This window comes from Ursus maritimus, unplaced genomic scaffold (genome assembly GCF_017311325.1).
Source record: "Ursus maritimus isolate PB19 unplaced genomic scaffold, ASM1731132v1 scaffold_13, whole genome shotgun sequence".
Taxonomy (NCBI): domain Eukaryota; kingdom Metazoa; phylum Chordata; class Mammalia; order Carnivora; family Ursidae; genus Ursus; species Ursus maritimus.
In genome coordinates, this window is record NW_024423675.1 from 62686640 (window position 1) to 62709151 (window position 22512).

General features: G+C 50.9%; 1 protein-coding gene across 1 annotated transcript in view; it reads left to right on the forward strand.

Moving 5' to 3' along the window:
- IGF2R (insulin like growth factor 2 receptor) overlaps window positions 1-22512 on the forward strand; it is a 97210-nt gene that overhangs the window by 51066 nt on the left and 23632 nt on the right. Inside the window, exons 12-31 of the mRNA XM_040628026.1 lie at window positions 769-909; window positions 2120-2260; window positions 3362-3499; window positions 4110-4257; window positions 4763-4940; window positions 5579-5694; window positions 6172-6340; window positions 7628-7807; window positions 9933-10034; window positions 11329-11430; window positions 13179-13374; window positions 14583-14753; window positions 15306-15449; window positions 15533-15708; window positions 15990-16077; window positions 16557-16772; window positions 17559-17689; window positions 17960-18057; window positions 20057-20193; window positions 20974-21164. Coding sequence (XP_040483960.1) covers window positions 769-909; window positions 2120-2260; window positions 3362-3499; window positions 4110-4257; window positions 4763-4940; window positions 5579-5694; window positions 6172-6340; window positions 7628-7807; window positions 9933-10034; window positions 11329-11430; window positions 13179-13374; window positions 14583-14753; window positions 15306-15449; window positions 15533-15708; window positions 15990-16077; window positions 16557-16772; window positions 17559-17689; window positions 17960-18057; window positions 20057-20193; window positions 20974-21164 — 2963 coding nt within the window. The remainder of the gene's footprint in view (window positions 1-768; window positions 910-2119; window positions 2261-3361; window positions 3500-4109; window positions 4258-4762; window positions 4941-5578; window positions 5695-6171; window positions 6341-7627; window positions 7808-9932; window positions 10035-11328; window positions 11431-13178; window positions 13375-14582; window positions 14754-15305; window positions 15450-15532; window positions 15709-15989; window positions 16078-16556; window positions 16773-17558; window positions 17690-17959; window positions 18058-20056; window positions 20194-20973; window positions 21165-22512) is intronic.

The window sequence follows — 22512 nt, forward strand, 5'->3', positions numbered from 1 at the left end:
CTCTGTTGTTGACATTGGCGCATAGCTCTTCAGGGTAGCTGTTACCCTGAGGAGCAGCGGGTTTTCCCTTCTGAACCCCGGCATCCTGTCCGTAAACGGAGCGCCTTCATTCTCCGTACGCCCCTCACACACATTTCCATTTTATCCCTTTGGCCACTGGCTGTGGGATGCCTCCAATCTGTGGTCCTGCTCTTAGCACTTGCCTGTGCTCCCCTTGACCTTCTGTGGAGTTTTGATCCTGTTCATACATGACCGGATCATGAGCTGTTTGAGTTCGGGGACCAACGTGTCTTGTTATCTCCCAGAATCAAAGCATGGCCCGCGCTCAGTCTGCTGGTGTGGAAGAGGGCGGCAGGTGTCTTTAACCTTCCTGGTGCTCGGAGGGGGGCATGGGACTGATGGCACGGGGCTCTGCCCGGGCAGTTCAAGGCGCGGGCTGCCATCCGGATTTGCTTCTCCATTTCTGATTTCACACTCCAGTGCTTGGGAAAGTTTCGCTGTTTGATTCTCTGTCTCTGCCCGGGAAGCCTCTTCTGAGGAGGTTTGGGGCATGCTTTGTTTCTGTCACATGAAGTGAGAGGCCTGAGGATCTCGGTGGATTTCTGTGCCTTTGGTCTGCCCGAGTCCAGAAACGTGAGTGCCTGAGGTTTAGGGACCACATGCCTGGTGAGCTTCGAGCCTTTTCCTTTGGCTTAATCACCATTTATGGTGTGACTCACAGAGAAATAATCTTTAGCCTTTGGCTAAAAGAATTTTTTTTAATTACAGAACCGGAACAGAATTGGGAAGCCGTGGACGGCAGCCAGAGGGAAACAGAAAAGAAGCACTTCTTCATTAATATCTGCCACAGAGTGCTGCAGGAAGGCCCGGCCAGAGGCTGTCCTGAAGATGCGGCCGCGTGCTCTGTCGGTGAGTTGTGCCCAGAGCGGGGGTGGTTTTCCCAGAGGCGTGTGGAACACGGCTGCATCTAGTTTGGAGCGAATTAGAGAATCTTCCTGTGGTTTTTATGTTAGTCTCCTCTCTCTGGGTTCAGCACATACAGAATGGGGAGGGAAAAAAGTTCATGACTCAAATGTAGGTAACTGCTTGGTGTGCTCTAGAAACCGTGGCACTCCGCTGTCCTGAAGTTGGCCAGAGCCTTCCGAGGTTCGCTCGCACTTCAACTGGGAACAGAAAGAACCGGCTTGGAAATTACTTGGTTATCTTTTCCTTTGTAACTTGAAGAATAATGTTGCCAGTACTTGTGTAAAACTGATTTTGAGTTTTTAACAGCTCAGTGCCCGTAATTGTTAAGTTACGGCTTTCGACAGGTGGTATCTCACTGTCCGTGGAAGAGTACTTGTGCCCCTTGGGGGTTCCTTTTGCTGTAATTCTTTCGGTCCCATGGTTCTCCTGCAGAGACTGCTCAGTTTGATACAGACGTTTCACACGATAGTTGTCTGCCACTTGAGCCTCCCCTGGAAAATGAGAGGAAGTGAGAGTAATCGGAATCTGTTACAGACATTAGATAAGGACTTGTGAACCCAGATTAGGTTTTAGAAATTACCCTGGTATTCCGAATTGGTGATGTGTCTTTCGAACCAGGTCCAGGCACGCCCATGCGTCTGTGGAAGCAGGACTGGGGACAAAGTTTCAGGGCTTCATGGTGAAAGTCAGCTAACCCAAGAATGAAGTAGTCACCTGCCTGGCTTGCTGAACAGGCTCAGTTAGTTTCTGCTTTGGTGCTGGGACAAACGCTAGCCTCTTGGCTGTGCTTTCAAAAGACCTTGTGTATCAGGGGAGCCAAGGCCCTGGGAATAGGGGAACAGTGTTACTTTCTGGGATGGTGTGACGTGCATGCTTGCTGTCTGCCTCTTGTGCCCCCCAAGCAGGAGGATGTTTGTCATTATTGCACTGTCCCATGGAGCCTGCAGGTGGCCTTGGTGTCCTCAGTGTGGCTGCCACTGCCCGGCCGAACCTGTCCCTCGAGAAAAACCCACCGGCCACAGGGCCGGGCTGGGCATGCTGGGGAAGGGGCCTCGGTGTCCCTGCTGGGTCCTGGCTGATGTGTTCGTACCTCTTCGTTGGCGTCATTATCATTTGTAATTATGTCTTTTGTTTTTTCCCTTCTTCTTTCCAGATAAGAGTGGATTTAAAAGTCTAGGCAAGTTTATTTCTTCTCCCACGAAAGAGAGAGGGAACCTTCAGCTTTCCTATTCAGACGGTAGTGACTGTGGCCACAAGAAAATAACGACTAACATAACACTCGTCTGCAAGCCAGGTGAGTGAGCACTTCTGAGAAAGGGAGGAGGCGACCTGTTGTAGTGGCTTCTGCCCCAGCTGAGCCTGCGTCCTTCGTTTCTCTGTTTCTCATGGGCCGCTGCCGAGCGGGGCGGGTAGAAAGGGGTCGTGCCACGCATTTCAGGTTCTAGAACCTTCAGTGGTGGTCTGTGGGATTCGAGCCCCCAACCCCCACCCAAAACCAGTCCAGAAATGGAGAAACCATATGGTGTCGAGAGCGTCATGTTGCAATTTTCCAAATGAGTTATGGGTCTCAGCGCGGCTTCCTCTTCCTCGGGACTGATAACCGAGCGGCCGTGCTGACTGCTTAACTTCCTCCAAAGGGGGAAAATCGTAAGCACTTGAAAAATGTCCGTGATCTCACCCTTTAAACACAATGCTCTTCTTCACTTACCTTTATTTATAGGTTTACATTGTTTTTACAGGGTCAGGATCTGTATATATTCAGACATCTTTTTTCAACATTCCTCAAAACATGGCATTTTGTGAATACTCTTCTGTGTTTTGCAGATATATTAATAATTTTTAGGGACTTCCTTGTTGATAATGGCTTGGTCTTACTATTTTTAAAAGTTTCCCTATTGTTGGATTAGTAGCGTGTTTCCAGGGCTGGTGATTGTGCTGTTGCAGATCCCTTGTCCACCTCCTGTTGAAATATTTTCTTTGGATAAATGCCCAGCTGTGGGATAAGGTCAAGGGCTAGGACTATTTTTTGTTTTTGAGTGTTTTTTGAATTGTGGTAAAACATATGTAATGCAAAATTTGCCACGTTCAAGAAATTGTAGTAAAATGCACAACATTTTGACCTTAGTGGGGTGTCTGGTTCGGTGGCATGAGGCGCGTTCATGGTATTGTGCAGCCATCACCACCATCCGCCTCCAGAACTTTCTCATCTTCCCAGACTCTGTCCTCACTGAAGACGAGCTCCCCACCCCTGTCCCGGCCCCTGGCAACCACCCTTCTTTCTTGCCTCCACAGGTTTGACTACTCTAAGAGCCTCGTGTCAGCAGAATCACAGGGTTTGTGGGCCTATTTTTAGTTGAGGACTGATTAGTGATACATTTGTCTTCCTTGCTGACAGGTGATCTGGAAAGTGCTCCGGTGTTGAGAACTTCTGAGGATAGTGGCTGCTTCTACGAGTTCGAGTGGCACACAGCCGCCGCCTGCGTGCTGTCCAAGACGGAAGGCGAGAACTGCACGGTCTTTGACTCTCAGGCAGGTGCGTGCCCGCACAGCACCTTGGCGGTGGGGTGCCCCCTCGGACGGCTTAGGGTTTTATTATTTTTTTTTCCTTAAATGTTTTCTGTGAGAATTTTAGAGATAACCCACTTCAGAATTATACTAATGTTGTTTCCCCAAAATTCTGGAAGCCTGACGTTTGAGGTTGAGATAATGAGAAGCCTATCTCTTAAAAGCACGGTGGAGGTAGGTGTGGGCTGAGTGCAGAACGTGAGGCTCACAAGCAAATCCATGGTGTATGAAAAGGCTTTTTGCATAAGTTAAGGGCCTAGAAACCCCCCTTAGACTCTTCAAGGAGGTCATTGTATTGTGGTTATCTAGCTTTGACCGTACCGGTGGTTTATTCATCCAGCAGTTGTGGGCTTTAATAGGGTTTTTAGGTTAACGCAGTACAACAGGAAAGCTGGTGGTGAATCCATCCCCGGGGTGCTGGTGGCCTGAAGGGGAAAGCATCTCTTCTGCCATTTTGTGGTTCCCTGCCATGGGCCAATTCCTGGGAAGACTGTCTTCGAAGCTGGGGGCTTGGGGCCACCCTTCTTGACTGTGGTCCCACTGACCTTACAAATGGCATCGTTTTTATTCTTTCTTAGGGTTTTCTTTTGATTTGTCACCTCTCACAAAGAAAAATGGTGCATATAAAGTTGAGACAGACAAGTACGAGTTTTACATAAATGTTTGTGGTGCGGTGTCTGTGAGTTCCTGTCAGTCGGACTCCGGAGCCTGTCAAGTAGCAAAAAGGCAAGTAACTTACATTTTAGTTATGGGCTTTCCTTAGGTGTCTTGTACTAACAAGTATTTTATTCAGGAATAGGTGTGTTCTCTACTGACATCATTGCTTTTCGAGGAGCATTCAGCCCTAAGAAGACCTGACCTCAGAACCAGAGGATGCTAGGAGTTTAATTTCCTGGGAAAGGAGTCAGCCGCACCCTTAGAATTTACGTAAAACCTTCTGCAGTGTAGCTGGCATTTCTCAGTTGTTAGATACGCACGTTCGTCTGTTCAGTGTGGCAGTAGCTCAGGTGGGGTGGTTGTACCTTAAACCAGCCACGCTGAGCATGGCCTTGGGTTCTGGTGTGGGGGTGGGGCTGCCCTTCGGCCCCACTGCAGACCTTGGTGATCTGCAGCCCTGGGTCGCGGACGTCGCCCCCACCCCACCGTGCAGCGGCCCTTCTCCGGCGTCACAGCATGGCAGCGCGTCTGGCCTTGCCGTCCTTTCTGAGAGACTTTTGTTTGCTCGTTTTAGTGGCAACAAGGCTTGGAACTTGGGACTGAGTAATGCTAAGCTGTCATATTATGACGGGATGATCCAGCTGAACTATAAAGACGGCACGCCCTATAATAATGAAAAGCATACACCGAGAGCTACACTGATCACTTTCCTCTGTGACCGAGAGGCTGGAGTCGGCCTCCCTGAATACCAGGTGGGAGCTGTGCGGCGTGCGCTCGAGTGTGGGCTTCCATCACTGATGGGAGCGAGGAGGGAGACGACGTCAGTCTCGTAAAAGCAGGGGGAAAGAAAAAAGTGGGTAGAACAGGGCTTGTGACTTTTCTGGAATGAAATGGGGTTCTAACCATAGATGAAGTGTGAGCTGTAGTCTCTCCTGGGGAGAAACCATCAACTTGTCTGGCTCCCTGAGACTTACACAGGAGCCTGTCGTGGGCCCTTTATTTGGAAGCAGAGCTATTATTATTAGTCTGATTTCCTGGCCAAGTCATCATCTCCTATGATTTTAATTAATCTTTTCAGATTTGCCAGGGTGCACAGGCACTGTTCACCTGAGCCAGTTATTCAGTGGGCCATTCACCTCGATGGTAATGCACCACCGTGTTGGTTTTGTGTATGAAACTTGCATCCTAATGCTACTTAACTGAGGCTAGATTAATTTACTACTGGGAAATGTTCCTTTTAATAAGACACATGTTGACGGGCAAAGTAGACTTTCTTTCCTCTAGTTCTTATTTACAGAAAATGCCCATCATTTCTTAAATGCTGGTTTGGTGTTAACATTTCCCTTTCTCTTTGCCGTCCCTCCTGTTTCTCTCCTTGTCATGTGATTAGGAGGAAGATAACTCGACCTACAACTTCCGGTGGTACACCAGTTACGCCTGCCCAGAGGAGCCCCTGGAGTGTGTGGTGACCGACCCCTCCACGCTGGAACAGTACGATCTCTCCAGGTGAGGCCAGGGTCAGCCTGCCCTTGGCCTTGGCCCTGGCCTGGGTCCAGTATAGTGCTAAGTTGGGTTAGGCTTTTGCTGGTGAGCACATAACTGAGTGGATAATGGGGAGTCAAGTAAGTTCTGGGGGTGCAGGACCAAGATGGGGAGTTTTAAGCAGAATGAATTCTAATAATGGTCTGGTAGCCTTTTTGACATCCACGTCTCTTTGCCATAGCAAAGTCTGCATTCAGCGGCATCATTTAGAACAAGGACTGTCAGTACAGGGGTGTGGGGTGGGGGCCAGTGTAGGGTCTGCTGAGTGCGAGTTCAGTGAAGGTGGAGATAGTCGTGGGTGTTGTGAGCCACAGTGAGTCACACTCCGTGGTTTGATTGGTAGGGCATGTTTCCTTCTGTAGGTCCATAACTACTTAGAAGTGAATTGTCAGACTGAAATCTGTTAGCATCAAAAGCATGCGTTTTGCTTTGAAATTTTAGTCTAGCAAAATCTGAAGGTGGTCGTGGAGGAAACTGGTACGCCATGGACAATGCGGGTGAGCACAGCACATGGAGGAAATACTATATAAACGTGTGTCGGCCTCTGAACCCGGTGCCGGGCTGTGATCGATACGCGTCGGTGTGCCAGATGAAATACAAAAATGATCAGGTGAGTCTTGCCCTCCCTACAGAGCACGTGACTCAGCGGGTGGCGGCGGCCGTTTTTAGAGTAGGCCTGGCTGCTGGGGCCTCGGAGCAGCCCTCTGAGCAGGAGTAGGGGCCCCCTCAGCTGTGGTCGTGCTCCAGTCATTGTTCAGATCTCGAACTTCACGAAATGCTTTGGCGCTGGGGGCCTCTGGTCACGGCACCCGGCAGAGGAAGCTCCTGACGGCTTGTCTAGCCTGAGTCACAAGTGTCTTTCAGTCAGTAGACCTTGGTAAGGAATAGGTTTTGCTTCCAGAAGCTCTGGCTTCTCGCTCACGAGGGGGAGAGTGGCTTGGGGCCGTTGCTGTGGCTGAGGCAGACCCAAGCATTCGCTCTTACTTGGGGTGCCGGGCTGCACCTTGTCATCGATTGAGCGCAGTGACTGCCAGACCTCTGGTACGATCCCCTGTGTTCCTCGTACACAGTGAATCTTAAAATAAAGATGTATGTGTGCTTCTTTAAAAATAGCATGTCGGGAATGTACTTGTCCTGGCGCCTGTTCCGTGGCAGCTTGGAGGTGCTTTAAGGAAGCTAGCGAGCGCACTCTGGTGGTTAAGAATGACGTTCCCTGCTGCGCGTGCTCGTGCACACACGTGTGCGTGCTCTTTGTTGGAGCGATGACATCAGAGTACAGCCAGTCCTCGTTCTCCACGGGTTCTGTATTTGGGAATCACTGACTTGCCCACACGGGTTTGTGGCCCCAAATCAAAACCTGCGGTGCCCTAAGTCCTTTGTGGACTTGTGTGGAGTGGCCCCAGAGCGCATATCCCAGCAGAGATGTAGCCAGGCGAAGCTCTGCCTTCTCGAGGGCTCTCCTATCGACGACTGTGGGAGACGCGAGGGGCGGGGTGGGTTCTCCTATCGACCACTGTGGAAGGGAGACACGAGGGCCGGGGTGGGACAGCACCAGAGGCTCCACCTTGGGGCCAGGTGGACAGGGCTTGAGGCCTGCTGTGGATGCCTGTTGGCAGGACGGCCTCAGACAAGTCACTTACCACATCTGAACCTCCTTTTGCCTTTTGTAAAATAAAGAAAATAGAATCTGCCAGCAGGAGTTGTTCTCAGGATTTAAGATCATCATCTCTGGGATAGCCTCTGTGTAGGTACGTGTTTCCCCTGGGAGTGACAGGTCAGTATTTGTGGCGACGTCATAGAACGCGAGTGCTGTGAATAACAGGGAGCAGACGTACCAGCCATGAAGAAGTCTTGTTTTCTCTTCAGAGGGAAAACCTAACAGACACGTTTGTTGCAGGGTTCCTTTTCTGAGGTAGTGTCCATCAGTAACTTGGGGGTCGCAAGGACAGGCCCTACGGTGGAGGACAGCGGCAGCCTCCTCATAGAGTACGTGAACGGCTCGGCGTGCACCACCAGCAATGGGAAGCTGACCACCTACACCACCAGGATCCATCTCGTCTGTTCCAGGGGCAGCCTGGTAAGGCGCGCATTGACTGTGACCTAGGTTCCTTCGGGGTCTTTTGTGACTGAGTACCAGCCGATGTGTCTCGTATTGAGACGAATGAGTCTGGGGGTGGCGTTTTCTCTCTGGGTTGTGTGGATGCCATCCTGTCCCTTAGTTCTTGTCAGCTGATCAAGGATCCTGACAGCAGAACAGGTCTTAGGGACAGTTTGGCCCGAACCCAATGTTCATAGATGAGGAAGCTGGGGCTCAGTGCCACTTAGGGCCACGGGTGAGCAGTGAGGGTTGCATGTGTAATACGTTGACAAATCAAGTATAAAAAATGAAGGCCAGGAAATAGAGAAAGTTGCGGAGATTGCTTTTGGCCCAGAGTTCCTCTTTTTTTACCTGGAGTTTCACATTTATATCTGGGTCATGTTTTTGAATAATTGCCAGACTCTAAGATGAATGCAGAGTGGAGATAATGGAATTCTTGTTTATTATCAAATAAATTATCTGAAAGGGTCAGGTACATGTTAAGGGCCTGTTACAGCTTCCTGTAGCTTCATGGAAGAAGAGCACAGCGTATCCAGTGCGAGCGGTCCGATGGACTTTGTCACCTACATTCCCGGTGCCTTGCAGATCCCGAGTTCTTTGTGCCATTTGCCAACACACGATTTTTTCCAAGAGATGATTTCTTTAGAGGTCAAGAAGGGGTCTCTGATAAGGGGATGAAATTACTAGCTGGATGAGCCTGGGCCTGTGTTGTGCAAGAAAGGTGTTCCATGACCAGACCGCAAACACACTCGTTGATTAGCCTGCGGTTGGGTTTGTTGTTTTTTTCCTCAGTCTCAGGAAGGACCCCCGGCTGCCCAGTCCAGCCCAGCCCAGCCCTTGCTGACCCCTGGGCATGTCCGTGTCCCCTCCGTAGAGCCTCGCCTGCCTCCGCTTCCCACTATGGTTTCTTGTTGCCATGGAGATACCGTACTGTTCCAGGAGGTTCTCCGGGGTCCTTAGTTTTTCACCTTTCCTGTGACACCTTATGTGGACAGTGTGTTACAGTTTTCAGAGCGGCCTCCTGTGGTCACCATATCTCTGAGTGCCTGTGTAGGGCTGGCCATGCCCTGTGCAGCCAGAGACTGTGAGCAGAGGTCACGTCCACAGAGTTCTGCAAGCCACAGAATTTTCAGAACTTCACGGCTAAAGCAGCTCCTTTTCACAACCACTCTGTGGAGCAGAAGAGACAGATGTGTTTCTGTTTTACTGTGATGGATGCCGAGGCTGAGAGGGTGGGGGACTTCAGGTCAGAGGGCGCTCGGTGGGCGAGGTGTGGGCTCGCGGTCAGGTGGCCACCATTTCCTTCTCCTGTGAGCCTGGGCGGGTGTCCTGACTCAGTGTGCCCCTGTGTTCTTGTCTGTGTGCACACGGGGGGTGATGATGAACCTGGTTCCCGGGGTCCTGGTGGGGCTCCGTTGAGAAATGCTCACAAACCTGGTGCCGCAGTAAACTCTCGCGGTGCGAGCTGCTGTTGCCTTAGTGGGCAGGGCTCACCCAGAATGTGGCACCGCACGTGTTCGGGGGACTTTTCACTCAAACACACGCAGAAGAGTGCACGGGGTGTAAGTTACACTGACAGCTGGCTGCATGTTCGCACGTGGAGCAGAGCTCTGCAGCCAGACCGCACCTGGAGCAGCCACACTGAGTGTGCCCCGGGAGGCACCCGGTGCCCCTTGCAGTCACTCCGCTATCCCCGTGCTGGCCTCTGACACCACAGGTCACTTTTCCCCAGTTTTGAGCTTACATAGGTGAAATCACTCACACTTTTGGGTCTGGCTTCTTAACATTGCACGCTCTTAGTGTAGAGCGTTTCTCAAAGCACTTAACATGCAAACTCGGATTTGGACCCCAGTTCTGCTATTTACTGCCATGCGCCCTCAGGTGAATTTCGTGACCTCCAGTCCTGGGAGGTACCATCTTTTCAATAGGAATAACGAGGATATTAAATTGTAATTAGCTAGCGCACAGCAAGCAGCTAGCCGATCACAGACAATAATTAAACGTTCAGTAGAGTTTGCCTATTTTTAGGTATGAGCCAGTATTGTCTTGGTGAGATTGGGCTCCATCTTGTCATGCTGACTGTTACCCGGGTTTAATCTTTCAGAATACCCACCCCATATTTTCCCTCAGTTGGGAGTGTGTGGTTAGTTTCCTGTGGAACACAGAGGCTGCCTGTCCTATCCAAATAATGACGGACACAGACCAGGTACGTGTGCTGTCGCGGGACGTCTCACTGAGCTAGCTCTGGACCTTCCCACCTGGGGGTCCTGGCTCTGCACTCAACCCTTCCCTCATGCTTCCAAGTCTGTTACTGGTGTCACCTTTCCTGCACGTTGACAGCAGGCCTCTGGGAGTCATCCTGCATTGCTCTCCCCTACTCCAGCTCCCAGATGCTGGGCTGAGAACCAGACCCTCAGCTTTACTCGCCGTTGACCGCAGATTTCTCCCTTTTTCTCCATTCCCCTGTCCCTTTGATGGCGCAGTGGCATCCTGGTGAACCCCCACTGCAGAGAAGTGAGTGGTTATCACATCACTCCAACACCTGAGACATACCGAGGCCCCGTTGTCTATAGGATCTGGCCCATCTGTTTCAGTGTGATGCTCGAAGTTTTAAAACTCCGATCCTAGCCCTGCGACGGCCATTTCTTCTGTGCGCCTGTTGCCATCCTGGCGTATCCTGCTCTTTGGCTGCGGCTTGTGCTCTTGCCCTCGGGCGAGCGCTCTCCTGTAGAGCATAGCAGCAAGCTGCTCTGTGCTGTGTTTTCTGACTCTGAAGGGAGACTTGTGGTTTCCACAGCCCTGGGTGTTTTCTTCATGGTGGGACTGATTTCTCTCCCTCCCCTTTTAAACTCTCTGCTTTGACAGCAGAGCCCAGGTTCACATAAACGAATGTTCCCAGCCAGGGTCCTGGGCTCATGAGCCTGGGGAAGGCGGGGATGGTAGGGTGCTGCACTCGGTCCTCAGCCATACTTTCCGGGGTTGGGGCTGCTCCTTTCCCTGAATCTGGGGGACTGCGCAGAGACAGACATCGGGGAGCGGAAGGTTTGTGACGTCTCCTAAAAGAGAAGGGAAGGTGAGGTACCTCGTCATGCCTGCCATCGCCGTTGCCTTTAAGTGAATAAGTGGGATGGAAAACAGAACACTTAAACTAACCTTTTAAGTTTTTTTTTGTTTATTTTTGCTTTTTTTAATTCCTTACGTGTTGCTCATGGTTTCCACCTCACTTTTCCCTTGGGGTCAGCATTGCTCTTCTCACCCAGGTAAATATTGTAGCCCTAAGAGCTTTCAGGTAAGTTTAATATTTCTGAGCCCAGTTTCACACTCAGGCAGACAGCAGGGGCCATGTCTGAAGGGGCTGGTGAGTACGCAGGGGGCTGCTTTTCTGATAGGGGATTAAAGTCAGTGCGAAGCGCATGTTTTGTGAGGACCATACACGCAGGCTTTGGAGGTGTTCTGTATTTGCTGAGTTCCTGTGTCTCTTTCCCCCGTTGCTCCTGCAGGCCTGTTCTATAAGGGACCCAAACAGTGGCTTTGTGTTTGATCTTAACCCACTGAACAGTTCTCAAGGATACGTGGTTTCAGGAATTGGGAAGACTTTTCTGGTAAGAGTTATGTGATGAATTTCCAGTTTGCTTGGAAACAAGGAGAGTGTGCACTGAAGTCACCTGCAGCTGGTGCTGGGGTGACATGTGAGGGGCCATTTTTCTGAAAATAAATTATTCCTGATCTGTTGCTGTGTGTCTAGAGCAGTGTCCTGGGCCAGCAGCGTCGGTGTCACCCGGAATTGGTTAGAAATATGAATTCTTGTGGGGTGGGTCTATCAGTTTGTTTTTAACATACCCCCTGGAGTCTGAGAACCACTAGTCACGAGGAAATGGTGCTTACCTAATCCTAGAAAAGGGAAATGACCTGGGTGGCTGTGTTCTAGAATCTTCTGTGAGCACTTCCTTCACTGATAGCTCTGACGGAAGGAGAAAATAACCTTTGAAAATAGAAGTTGGAATAAGAACGTCTTCTGTAGATCTGATCCCGAGGGGAACTTTGTAGGTACACCTCATGCGGGAGAGCATACAGCTTGTTCCACAGCCCCAGAGAACACCCGGACAGGGTTTGTCCCTCAGTAGCACTTGGGCTGGTCCTCCACCCACCCCCAACCCCCAACCCCCAAATTGCTAGTATGGAGTTTGGTTTATAGTAGGTTTATAATAGGCGAGAGTGTGTGTGGCCACATGTGAGAGTGAGGGGCAGACAAGAACGTTGTTGACCCACATAGAGGAAGTGCTGGAAGATGCTAACCCTTATAAAGAACATGCTAGAAGCAGGCCAGACAGTCTCTGCCTTGGTGCACCAGCTGGGGCGTCAGAAGGTGTGTCGAGTCTCCTGGGCGACGGCCCAGCCAGCGTGGTGCCATCTGCTTAGGACACCACCACCTGCCAGCTGGGTCCCTGGCTTTGCACCCTCCCCCCTGGTCCTACCGGGCTCAGCTGCCCCACATACCCCAGTGGCCTCCCCACACTGCTGAAGCTGCCGAGTGAGGCATCTCCGGGGGTGCCTGAACACCCCCAATCGGAGGGTCCTGCAAATGCGGGCAGCCAGGATGGCCAGTGCCTGCAGCACAGAAAGTAAGCGCGGGCTTCTCTTGGCTCTGTTTTTAATTTACAGACACGATCGTGAAAGAAGGAAAGGGAACCTGCCCCAGAATTTCATCCCCAAGGCCTCCTGCACACAGCCCACATGGCCGCTGAGCACCTGCGTGGGGTGTGGTGCTAGCTGCCCGTTTCCTGAGTAGGAAACTGCGGGTTTTAAGAAAAGCGCTTCTGTATGTAGCCCTTGACTGTGTACACACTGTCCGTGAGCGCTTAGCAGACGTGGAGGTCTTTCCTTTTCGTGTCTTCATACCACGGAGCATATTCAGCCTCACTGTCACGACAGAGCGATACCAACATCTTTGAGGAAGGCAGGGGTGTCCCCTCAGAGATACTGGTAATTGGCATTTCAACCACAGATGCCTTCGCTAACATCGACAACGGTGTAAAATTCTGCTCTGCGTTTGTTCCCTCCGTTATGGGTGGTGCGTGGTTATATGCAGCGAATCCCTTGCGTTTAGAGATACCGGGCTGTGTAAATAAACGTGATTATTATTCTTGAGAAGGAACTTATGGGCATTGTCATTTTGGACTTTAGATGTTGCATAATGTACTAGGTTTAGGGTTTAACCGCCTGAACGTGTAGGTTAGTAACTTGAATACCATCTAGTTAGTCTGGCAAGGTTTGCATTGCTAGGGCTCTGGTTTGTGGCAAGTTGTGTGGCCAAAGTTAATGTGTATGGTTCTTGCTATCTGGTCTACAGTTGAACGTGTGTGGCACGGTGCCGGTCTGTGGGACCTTCGATGGAAAACCAGCCTTTGGCTGTGAGGCGGAAACTCAGACAGAGGAGCTAAGGAATCTGAAGCCAGAAAGGCTGGTCGGACTCGAGAAAAGCCTCCAGCTGTCCACTGAGGGCTTTGTAACTCTAACCTACAAAGGGCCTCTTTCCCCTGCCACAGGTGAGCTCAGAACCACGTTGTTTTGCAGCTGACAAGTGTCCTGGTGGCTCCGTGACTGACTGTGAACCTTCTGAGCATGTCCCACGAGCAACCTGCAGTCCCACCACCGCCCTCCTGCCTCCGGGCCGCGGCTATGCACTCTGCCAGGCCCCGATGTGCGGTCCTGTAACTAGCGGGGTTGCGCTCTGGGCTCTCCTTCTGCCTGCCCTGTCCCCCAGCCTCCTCACGTTCGGCCCCTCAGGTGGTGCTTGGACGTAAAACTTTGTGACCTCAGGCTTGTTAACCTCTTCGCTTCAGTTCTCTCCCATACAGAACCCGGATGATGGCATTACCTGCCGCCCCTGTGGACTGCTGCAGGTCCTTTGTGCTGTGCCACCCTGGCCCTGCACACCAACCATGTCGGGCCCCCTGGCTGCAGGACCCTTCGGTGGTCTTCCTGCCCCCCTCCCCCCGGTATTCTGTGTTCAGATCACATCATATGCGCCCGGAGTAGAAGCCAGTGCTGTCACAGTGGTTGGGGTGACAGGATCCCCCCACTCCTCGCTCCATCCTGCTCACCTCCTGAAACCATCCGGGCTCCCTCTCACCCGCCCTCCCCTCCTGAGCCTTTGTCCTCTATCTTGCCCCTGCCCGTCATGCTCTTTCCTCAAGGTGGTCCCGTGGTCCCTTTTTTCTCCTTCCTCTGCTGTTGGCTCATGTCATTTTCTCAGGCCGGCTACTGTATTTAACACGCGCACCACCTTGGGGTTTCCTCTGCCTGGGCCTGCTGCTTTTTCCTTCCTTGCACTTCTCGCTGTCTTGTGTGCCCTAGACTACATGTCACGTGCTCAGTGTGGGGGCTGCTGGACTGGGACGTGAGCTTCTAGGAGGGGGGGCAAGGGTTTCTTCTGTTTCTCCCACTCCTGTGTATACTAGGAACTTAGTATTGTCCAGTAAGCCAGTGATGTTAGCTCATGTGCGGGTTGAGGAATGGATGCTGTGTTTGCCTGTTTTCTGGAATATCAGGACAGAGGACGTTAGGCTCACCCTGTAAGCCCGTGGTTATGTGGGTCACTGTTGCCGTGAGGGTGGCCGCTCAGCCGTTGACATCAGGCCCTGTGAAACAGACCCAGCGCTGTGGTGTCGTCGTTTTAAAGGGTGACTGTGAGGTTTGTTCCCAGTGGCAGCTGCTGCTCTGTCTCTTAAAGTCTGGCCTCCTTGTTCCGCAGGGACTGCTGATGCCTTTGTCATTCGCTTTGTTTGCAACGATGACGTTTTCCCAGGAAACCCCAAATTCCTGCATCAGGACATTGACTCTGGCCTGGGGATCCGAAACACTTTCTTTGAGTTTGAGACTGGACTGGTCTGCGTCCCTTCCCCAGTGGATTGCCAGGTCACGGGTAAGGCTGAGAGGCCTGGGCTTAGGAGGCCGGTCGAGGGTGTGCGTGTGTGTGCGCGTGAGTGTGTGGTGTGCTTTGTTTTATAGGCAGCACATTCGTCTTATGTGCCTCTTTGATCCTTATGCTCAAGATGTTTCTCTTGGTGAGAATCTGGATGTATAATTAAGGGTTTTAATCTATATTTTGGAATCAGAAACTGCTTAAGAACAGAAGAAAACTCAGGGGAAAGAAATATGATCAGGTCTTATTCGAGGAACTAAAAGAAAGGCTGTAAAGCTCTGTAAGGCGCACCCTGAGCGCTGAGCAGTGCCCGCAGGCTGCCCCGTGCTCTGCACCTGCACGTCAGTGGTCCTCCTTGCAGAGGGCAGCCTCGAGGGGCAGAGCGAGTGTACGTGTCTGTAGAAAAAGCCTCTGAGCTTCCGGTGGGTCTCCTGATTTCTTAGTAGTGAATGTCAAGCTCGTGCATCGTGGGTCTTCAGTCAGGGTGATAAAGGTGGCGCTCTAGCGTTAGCCGGAAAGCAGGGCTGGCTGGAGTGTTTCCGTGTATTTCAGATGTCGCTGGAAATGAGTACGACCTGAGTGGCTTAAGCAGAGTCAGGAAGCCCTGGACTGCTGTGGACACCTCGGCTGATGGAAGAAAGAGAACTTTCTATTTGAGTGTTTGCAATCCTCTCCCTTATATTCCTGGATGCCACAGTGAGTTGAGAGCATTTGACTCGAGTTCTGTCTATCTGCCTTCCTCCTATCCCCCACCCCAGACAAACTCCTGGCTCTTGCAGGCAGCGCAGTGGGGTCCTGCCTGGTGTCAGAAGACAACGGCTGGAACCTGGGTGTGGTGCAGATCAGCCCTCAGGCTGCAGCGAACGGGTCCCTGAGTATTGTCTATGTCAACGGTGACAAGTGCGGCAACCAGCGCTTCTCCACCAGGATCACGCTCGAGTGTGCTCAGACCTCGGTGCGTGAGCTGATGAACCACGGGCGTCCTGCCTGTCGAAGCTTCCATTCCTTGCTTCCCTTCAGTTTCTCAGTCTTCTCTCTGAGTTCAGACCTGCCTGTGTTTTCATGGGTTTTCGGCCTTCAGTAGCACTTGACTAGATTTTCCTCCAGGTCGTACATGTTTAATAAGTGCCTTGTGTTTTTCCTCGTGGAGATCGAAAGTTGGATATTAATTGTGTCTGTCTTTTTGACTGACTTTTTAAAAAAGATGAAAACATAAGTTGTTGGTTTCTATTATAGGGATCCCCAACATTTCAGCTTCTGGATGATTGTGAGTATGTGTTTGTCTGGAGAACGGTGGAAGCCTGTCCCGTCATCAGAGTGGAAGGTAAGACCTGGGGCCCAGCCCACTAATAGCTGTAAACAGATGAAGTAGCAGACGTTACAAACAGCATCCTAGATGCAAAACCCTATCATAATGGCCACATGCATGATCATGAGATGCTAAATAGTGGAGGGATAATTTCTTATCCGTGGGTTTTGACTTCAGTGCGCGGCTAACCTGGCCAGTGACATCCTCCTGACCTGCCTGGAGTGATGATGGGCTGTTGCCTTCTCACATTTAAGAATCTTAACTTGGGGTTTTGATTGGTTAAGTGGATCTTTGTCCTGTAACCTCGGCTTTTCTAGAAGACTGTCTGATAGGCAATTGGTACTGTGTACGAGCACACAGATAATGTGGAAATGGCGTTTAATGCTTATTTTAAGTCAGTACTCACCTGATTAAAAATTGGAAGACTTTTTTTGCCCAAGGGTGTGAGTGTAGGCAGGATCACAGTTGCCCTTCATTTCTGTGTGTTCTTGAAGGAGACAACTGTGAGGTGAAGGACCCAAGGCACGGCAACTTGTACGACCTGAAGCCACTGGCCGTCAATGACACCATTGTGAGTGCCGGCGAATACACCTATTACTTCCGGGTCTGTGGCAAGCTGTCCTCAGAGGTCTGCTCCACTAACGACAGGTCCAAAGTGATCTCATCCTGTCAGGAGAAGCGCGGACCCGAGGGATTTCAAAAAGTGGCAGGTACCATGGGTTTTCTCCTGCTCTTGTGCAAGAATGGGATTACATATTCAGTTGTTACACTGAAGGATGACCTCTTTCTAAAGTATGAAGAAAGCTATGTTCTGGTGAAATATTAATGATGCTTCTGATTTCACTTGATTTTCTTAAGCAGAATGCAAACTGACAGATGTTGTTAGAGCTTATTCTGTTTGTTCTTAGCAATTCCAGTTACTGATTCTTTATTGCAACCGGGGGCACACTGAAGTAGCCAGTAATGGGTGTTCTGAGGTAGGACTTTCTAGAGTTGAGTCAGAGGGGAGGCATCTAGGACAGGCTGTGGCTGTAAACTTACAGGGCAGGCTGTTGGTCATCATGCTGCCTTAGCGGCTGGGCAAGTGATACTACGTTTAAGAACTTTTAAAGATTTTTAGAGAAAGAGGGCACGTGTGCATAAGGGGGGGATGGGCAGAGGCAGAGGGAGAGGAGCTCAAGCAGTCTCCTCCAGGCGCCCCTAAGTTTAAGAACTTTCAAAAAGAAGTAGCTGACATGACAAGTGTATGAGCAACCCCCAGGGGCTTATATGACGAGGCTGGAGAGCGGCTGCTCCTCGTTGTTCCCACCGTTAGTCCGTAACCTTGGGCAGAAGGAGGCCTGGTTTTATTTTGCCTGCAGGGAGCTGGTGCCAGCATCTGGGGGCCAGGCACACCTGCTCTCGCAGCCGTTCATGCGGGGCACATGACGTGACGTGTCTGTGAGGGTAAGCATGGCGGCACCCATCTTTATTTTAATCAGGTTCTTTCTGAACAGGTCTCCTTACTCAGAAGCTGACATACGAGAATGGCTTGTTGAAGATGAACTACACGGGAGGGGACACTTGCCATAAGGTGTACCAGCGCTCCACGACCATCTTCTTCTACTGTGACCGTAGCACCCAGAGGGTGAGTGTGCTCACAGCCCGCGGGGATGTCTGCCTGGCCGGGAGCCACTGCTCCGCACTCCGGCTGCTCTGTCTGCTCTGGAGTTTCGAAATCCCCTGGGGAGCTAAGTTTAAATGCACCAGTTACAGAAGGTATGTCGAAACCTTGATCAGTGTGTATGGATTTTAATGAACATAACTGTCTTCTACTGTATTCATTCCTAAGATCTAAAGTACAATAAACCAACTGAAGTTTCCCCTCTGACTTATCGGTCTCTCTTCCCTTCTCCAGCCGGTATTTCTCAGGGAGACTTCAGATTGTTCCTACTTGTTCGAGTGGCGGACACAGTATGCCTGTGCGCCTTTTGACGTGACCGAGTGCTCATTCAAGTAAGTGGGCTCCATCTGCTGACTCTCTTGCATGGAGGAACTTGGCACAGCTTTGCTTTAATGATTAGTGGTTGGGGGACAGGAGGTTAGGTTGGGGGGTTTCTCTAAGCCTTCGTCCCTTCATATTCAGATGAGGAGTTGGACTAGGTTAACTCCCAAATCCTTCACAACTTCGGGTTTCGGTGATGATTTTGTGTTAAGATGCATACAGGGAGCTGATTGCAGTTGGAACAGAAAACCTTGCATGATTCACAGGTCACCTGGCCTCCACTCCACCCTTGCACGCCGCTTGTGTCTGGGGACACGAGTGAAGAAGGTGTGGAGAGGCTGAGGGGCTGGGGTGTTGGAGATGGTGTGGGGGAGGTGGCCCCCAGACTGCAGGTTTTCAGGGGCTGTCGGTGGTTCTTTTGATCTCTGTCACCTGTGGCTCCTGGAATTGGGTGGCTGGCAGCTCTTGAGGTAAGGGAGGTCTTTACCGTGTATGGATGCCGGCAGAGCTGCCCGTGGAACTATGACAAGATAGGCATCATGTATCCCATCCCTGGAGGTTTTGTCTGTGGTTCGGAATGGTTCAAGGACACGTTCTCTCTTCTGCTGTGTTACAGCATTCAGTCCTGGGGGAAAGTATAGTCACTTCCGTGTTTTTCTTCCTTCCTGCTCTCTTTGGTTGTGTTCTCTCCTTTTATTTAGGTAAAGTAATAATTCTTTAAGTTTTAGTAACATATGGAAAAGCACACGTTCAGGAATCTGTGTTTAGTGACGTTGAATCATAATTTGTCTTGTGACATTTCTTTTTCCAGCTAACGCTTCGTGAGCGTTTTTATGTGAAACAAATTCATTTCGCATTGCTAACAGGTGTGCACGATCCTTCCGAGTAGATGGCCCTGATTGACTTAGCCGTTCTCTTATTGCCATTTGAGACTGTCTTCTGCTTTCTGAGATTTGTGTACAAAGGGTCTTATTTTTATATTTTTATACATAAAGCATTTCCTGCCAAATATTTTTATGCCCCGTTTTTAAAAGAATTAATGAAGTCAAAATGGAATAATCAGTTAAAATGGAAGTTTACACATGCGTATTGTAATAAATTCATGGGAGTACAAAAATGTGTACAATGAGGTCACCTTGTCGGTAAGGTTTTCTCTGACCACTCCGTCTAAAATCTCAACCTCCCCGCCCCACCCAGCCCCAGACTTCATATCTCCCTTCCCTGCCTTTTTTCCTCTTCAGCTTTAATCGCTCTCTGACATACTGTATACTTAAAAAAACTTGTATCCTGTGTATGGTGTTTTCCTTCTCCTGGTAATTTCTGTAAATTTCATAAAATGGGTGATTTGTATCTTTCTGGTTCAGTATAATACCCTCAGCTTAGCACATAGTTTTTGAACGAATGAATGCTTTCCATTCTCCTCCTCTCTGCTGAGACCTCGTGAGGTGGTGTCCATGACTGCACCTCTGTCTTCACCTAGACCTGGTGCTCCTCGGGGACAGACGTGTGTCTTGCTCACCATTAGCCCTGCACCTGCTGTGGGCTTGGCTCTCAGTGACAGCTGTCTGTGGGATTTGTGTGGTAGGTAACCTTGACAGCAGACATGGTGACACGAGTTCGTTTTTATTCCAGGGGCCGCAGTCACCTCGGGCTTGGACATGGGGGGCTGCTCCCGAGAGTGCTCTGTGCTGCAAGCGCTCCTCATGGCCCGCTGTTCGCCTTTGTCCTCTCACTGGCCCGAGCACAGGAGCGCTTCCGTTGCAGGCCTGGTCTTTGCTCTTTTTTAGATTAATACATGATTTTGTTGAAGCAAGTCTTGAAGTTTCCTGAGCTCAGGTTCTGATTCCTACTGGAGGTGGTGCTGAGGTCCAGTCTGAAGTTCTGTCCCCGGGCAAAATCTGAGGCCAAGGATGTTGGGCACAGACCACGCCTTAACCGTTGAGCCTTTCTAGTGCTTGGTGTCCACCCGGAGTACAGGTGAGCCTAACTGCAGTGTTCTCTTCCGTCCAGAGACGCAGCTGGCAATACCTTCGACCTCTCGTCCCTGGCAAGGTACAGCGACAACTGGGAAGCCATCACGAGGACAGGAGCCACCGAGCACTACCTCATCAATGTTTGCAAGTCTCTGTCTCCCCAGGCTGGCTCTGGTGAGAGAGGACTCTTGGCGGGCTGATGGCTTGTAGTCAGTTTGGGGGAAGATCAAGTAGGAACAGGGTTCTATGAAGGTGCTTTTTGGCCATGAATTATTTAAGGGTCTCATGACTGATCCCTGGAATGGTCTAGCAGAAGTCCTTGTTGAAGGCTCTGTTGGGAACACAGTTGGAAGTGGGTGGAGGGAATCATGGTGGTAGGTGATTCTTTGCAGGGTAGGCGACACAGGGAGTGAAACAGAGCACATGCCCTCTGTGTTTACAGAGAGTAATGTGGGCAGGTGATCCTTTACATTTGAGGCCGTGGGCCCCCTTCCCCTCTTTCTGTGCTGGGAAGATCAGTGAGAGTGTGGTTCCTAATCCATGAGGTGGGACTAGTTCTTTACACAGGGCCGATAGCACAGACATTTTGGGGTCTGGGGAATCGGCAGAGTTCTCGGTAACTCTTAAAGATGGCATGTCAATGTGGGCCATTTAAAATGTCCTGTTGGCTTATCTAGGTATTTTAGCCTCAACGCATTTGGGGTCCAGAAATAATTCAGGCTATGAAACCTTGGATTCTCCCCGCACCCCATGCCTACCCCCATTCTCTCTGTGGTAAAACGGTGTTTAACTGAGAAGTCCTGTGGCATCATTGTCAGCTCATGTGAAAGAAATAGCAGATGTTTTGGAGTGACTGTTAGAATCAAGTATATAGCACGTCTGACATTACTTGCCAGATAAATTCTAGGCTGGAAACTCAGCGAAGGTAACTCTTCACCTTGTCTCCTCTCACAGAGCCGTGCCCTCCGGAAGCGGCCGCGTGTCTCTTAAGCGGCTCCAAGCCTGTGAACCTCGGCAGGGTGAGGGAGGGGCCGCAGTGGAGAGATGGCGCCACTGTCCTGAAGTATGTTGATGGTGACTTGTGTCCAGACCAGATTCGGAAAAAGTCAACCACCATCCGCTTCACCTGTAGCGAGAGCCAAGTCGTAAGTGACACAGCTTCCTCCGTCCCCTACGCGGCAGCTCTGGGCCAGTTCGGACCCCGGGGCCAGTGAGACGGTCCTACTTTCCCCGGGATGTGAGTGGCCGATGCGATGCTCAGGACGCCCTGGCACAACAGCGGAGCCAGCAGTACCACCTCAGCCCTGCAGCTCGCGGGCACCTCCCTCTCTTCTCTGGCTCCTGGGCGTCTGACCTGGCAATTCTAGTCTCAGGATTAGTTGGTTCTCCTTCAAGTTTGGTCCCCTGAAGATCTGCCAAAGACTGTAGAGCAAACGTATTTGACAGCCTGCCCTTTGCCCTCACGGATGCGGCTTGAGAGAAGCCGGAGGTTAGAGCAGGTGCAGGCTGCTCTTTACTTCCTCGCTTGATTACGTAACAGCGCTAAGCTGTTTACCCATGAGTAACACGAGCTATTCCCGTCTTGCCAAATCATGGTGAGGTTTCGAGAGAAGTGGTGGGAGGTGTGGGCATCTCTGCTGGTGTGTGGTTGCTGCATGGTCAGTGGGGGATGGTCTCATTTCTGTGGTCCATGCCTCTCTGTAAGGGTTGGTATGGAACTGAATGAATGGTTTCCCTGGACTGTTTTTTCCCACAGGAACATCTGCACATGTGAGATGAAGGTGAAGCTCCATGTGCTATTAAAAATTAGGGTTGTTGCTAATTTTAGGAGTAAGGTCAAGCTGGACCGCCCACTCAGTGTTCTAGGGCAGAGCGCCCGCTGCCTCCAGCTGTGTTTAGCCAGCAGCGGTAGGAGGAGCAATGGGAGCTTGCGGTCTGCCCTCTTGACAGGAGTCGCAGCTGGGGCTTCCTCCTTGGGAAGCTGTGCAGAGGCTTAGCCTAGACGTGAGCTGCTGGGGACTGGACACCAGGGCTCGAAAGACTTCCTAGCTCCTCTGTAACTGGCGGAGGGTCGTGGCAGAGGAAGAAAGAGCTGATGGACGTGGGAGGAAACGCGAGGGTGGTGTGTGAGGGGCTCTGCACTGTGGGGCCCAGGAGGCTAGGGGCAAAGCTGTACGGGGTTATCTGGAAAGGAGGTACTTCTGAACCATCTCAGCAGCTCTGGTGGACAGGAAGCGTGGGGATATACGGAGTGCGCCTTAGCCAGTGCAAGTGAAGGACAGGTAGAATAAACGACGAGTTGTCTGGGTGGGGCTGTTTTGTCTATAATAACAGATTTAAGTTCCTTTGCTTTTCAGAGTATTATTAGCTTTTCACTCTTTCCTGACTCACCAGAGCCTTTGAGCCTCCTTCCTCACCGTGTCCCCTGCCTGTCTTTCCCTAGCGTAGCTGTAGGAAAATCTCCATGGTCCCCCACGTCTGTCTCACCCTGCG